The following is a 3,161-nucleotide window of genomic DNA, read 5'->3' on the forward strand; positions in this document are numbered from 1 at the left end:
TAATAAAAAATGTTTCTGAAGACAATCACCTATTGCACCTTTAAGTCAGTATAAAACAGGGGTTTTCAGTCATTTAAGATGCTACAGATCCTCAAATATGATCATCCTCGTATAAAGGGCCTCTTCCAAAAATTTAGAGGGCAGCTATCAGAGCTGGGTAGTAACTGATTACATGTAACCCAGATTACATAATCAGATTCCAAAAATGAAGTACTACTAATTAGATTAAATTACATTTTAAAATACTCGGAATCAGAATACAGTTACTTTTTTATTAATTACATGATTACATATTCACACAATAGCAATAAATTATTCATCATTTCTTGATTCCTCTTTTTCATCTTTTAAATGTTCCTTTCTAAAACTGCCTACCGCTCGGAAAGTCTTCCTGTATTGTGGACATTCACACAAAGACCAGTCAAGGTGGCTACACAGCATTTGACCACTGGATTTACAAAAATCATTTCAGGTTTAAGAAGTGTTTCAACATTGCATCAACTGAACAAATTGATTTTTATTCAAATTATCACTCAGTAGGTTATTTAATTATGTATTATTATGTCTTTGGAAGTTTTGTGTGTGTGTGTGTGTGTGTGTGTGTTTCAAACACATTAAAATGCACAAATTCACATTATTTTTTTTTTTTTTTTTTTTTTAAGTACCCCTGAGATTTTAAAATAAATATTTTTATATTTTCACGGTTGTTGGTTAATGGTCAAATGACATGCGGTAAACAAATAACAATTTGATTCTGTAGTAAGTGTTGGTTGATGGTATTTTTAAACTATTTATTTTAATTTGGCATTTTTTATGATTTAATTAATTTATTAGCTTTTCATTAAACTCACAAACTCCCTGCAGTTCTTTTACGAACTCCAGTTTGGGAAACCTTGATTTAATTATTTTCTTACTCTTTGTATTTTTATATCAATATGGTACAAGATTATCCTAATCTTTAAATCAAACGAGTTAGGTCAAAGGTACTCTAAAAGTAATCTAAAGTAGTGTAATGTAATGGATTATGTTACTAACTACAATTTTTGTCATGTAATTTGTAATCCGTAACGGACTACAATTTGTAGTAGTCTACCCAACTCTGGCAGCTATATATTTTCACGTACAAACACCCCATTTATACTGTAAAAAAATAATATCATAAATGTGTAAAATAATGTATGGAAAGCATTTAGTTTCTATTACGTTACATTATTACCTTTTACTACTCACAATAATTCTGTTAGTTGTATTATCTATTTATTTGTTAAAAAAAAAAAACTGCTCTAAAATGTCTTATTGTATTACACATAATTTACCACTAGATGGAGGTATTTACATAAAATGGTATTTGCATAGAACATTATTCCCTAATTGTGACCTAATTACTTGTTTATTTGTTATCCCTCTTTTCTCAATTAGACAGCACAAAGATGAAATCTCAGGTGACATACTAGACATGCTACTCACTTTCACTGACTTTATGGCCTTTAAAGAGATGTTCATTGATTACAGAGCAGTAAGTAAAACATTTTTCTTTTTGTACTACAAAATATAGGATTCATAATGTAAAATAATGTGTATTTGGATTGTGTTACAGTTCAGAGGAAAGCTGTTCTGCCCAGCTCAAATGTAATTCTTGGCTATAATAAAAGAACTGAAACGTCATCACCTACTAAGATAAAACTTTGGCCTAATTTTCTACTATCATGAACAGAAGCTATAAACCTGCCATAGTCTGTGGGAGAAACTCATTTGCCCATTCTTCTTTTTATAGGAAAAGGAGGGTAGAGGATTGGACCTTAGTACCGGACTGGTGGTGAAGTCTTTAAATTCTGCTTCTGCTTCAACTCTGACCTCCAGCATGGCCTCACAATCGAACTGAACCAATGGGCATTTCATGTAAATGATCAGTCAACACATGATTATTCCCATGTATATTTAGATGAATATTTATTGAAAATTCCTTTCTGACTCATCCCAAAACAAACAGACACTGTTATACTAACTTGACAGAAGGGAATCGGTGTTTAATTTAGGTTAATGTTTAAACGTAACATTCAGGTTAACTGTCAGGTATGACTCCTCTTTAGCAGTATTCATATGATCTGTCTCAAAATCCAGACTCCGTGTGGATCAGTCTTTCATATCTTGTTGGCCTACAGCGCAGCAAAACACTATTGCTGTTTCTGACCAAACTGATGTAGAAAACTGTAATGAGCATGCGAGTATCTCAAAGCTGCCACTTTATTGCACTTTTTTATAGAACCCCTTCATTTTAATGGTTAAATCCTTATACACCATAATGTACCAAAATAATTCCTTTCACTTGACAATCATAAAGGGCTTTTCATTACAAAAGTATTATACAATGTGCATATGACAACAGTTCTAAAAGACCCGTTTTTCATTTACAAGACTTGCAGTTTCCCCAGGTGAAATATTACAGAATAAACTTAAAAAAGGTGTTTATTCAGTTACCAGAAACAATGCAAATAATCTAATTTAGTTTTTCATGCTTTTTAATGTGATGTTGAGTCCATGTTTTGGATGGCTCTCATATCTTCAGTGACGATGAGAAGGAAAGAGTCAAAAGAGCTTTTCAAAACTAACAATACTTAGTTTTGTTGATGTATACATTACAAATTTCAGGCGTTTTACTCCTTTCTTAGAAGAATGTGTTGTTCTTACTAGATTAATGTTGCGTAATTGTGTGTATTTGTTTATTATTTGTATATATAGACACATTTGAGCTTGTGTGTGAAAGAAATAAATACAATGGTTCTTTAATTATATTTTATCAAACCATGTTTATGCTCAAAACAATTAATCAATTACATTCTTAAGCATAACTTCACAATAATTCAAGAACCTCACCACTTAAATACATATTTAAGTCATTTAGTGTATCTTAAAAAAAAATAGTACACTACTGTTTAAAAGTTGGGGCTCTTAAGATTCTTGTATGTTTTTGCTTTTTTGTATCTCTTTAAATGCTCACTAAGGCTGCATTTATTTGATCAAAAAGTACAATATAATATATATTTTGTATATATTTAATATTGTATATAAAAATATATTATACAAATATTGGGAAATGTTATTACAATTTAAAATAGTGTTTCTACATTGTAAAATGTAATTTATTCCTGTAAGGGTAGGGT

General features: G+C 30.5%; 1 protein-coding gene across 2 annotated transcripts in view; it reads left to right on the plus strand.

The window, feature by feature from the left end:
- The window catches only part of LOC107576748 (ADP-ribosylation factor-like protein 2-binding protein), a 25,538-nt gene extending 23,086 nt beyond the window's left edge, over positions 1-2,452 (plus strand). The window contains exons 3-5 of one of the 2 annotated variants that reach the window (XM_016262882.1): positions 1,420-1,516; positions 1,598-1,629; positions 1,775-1,856. In XM_016262882.1, coding sequence (XP_016118368.1) covers positions 1,420-1,516; positions 1,598-1,629; positions 1,775-1,820 — 175 coding nt within the window. In that variant the 3' untranslated portion in view covers positions 1,821-1,856. Of the gene's footprint in view, positions 1-1,419; positions 1,517-1,597; positions 1,630-1,774 lie in introns of both variants that reach the window. The other variant, XM_016262881.1, reaches the window with a different exon arrangement.
- Positions 2,453-3,161: the final 709 nt, after the last annotated feature.

This window comes from Sinocyclocheilus grahami, unplaced genomic scaffold, assembly GCF_001515645.1.
Source record: "Sinocyclocheilus grahami isolate Dianchi unplaced genomic scaffold, SAMN03320097.WGS_v1.1 scaffold4274.1, whole genome shotgun sequence".
Lineage (NCBI taxonomy): Eukaryota > Metazoa > Chordata > Actinopteri > Cypriniformes > Cyprinidae > Sinocyclocheilus > Sinocyclocheilus grahami.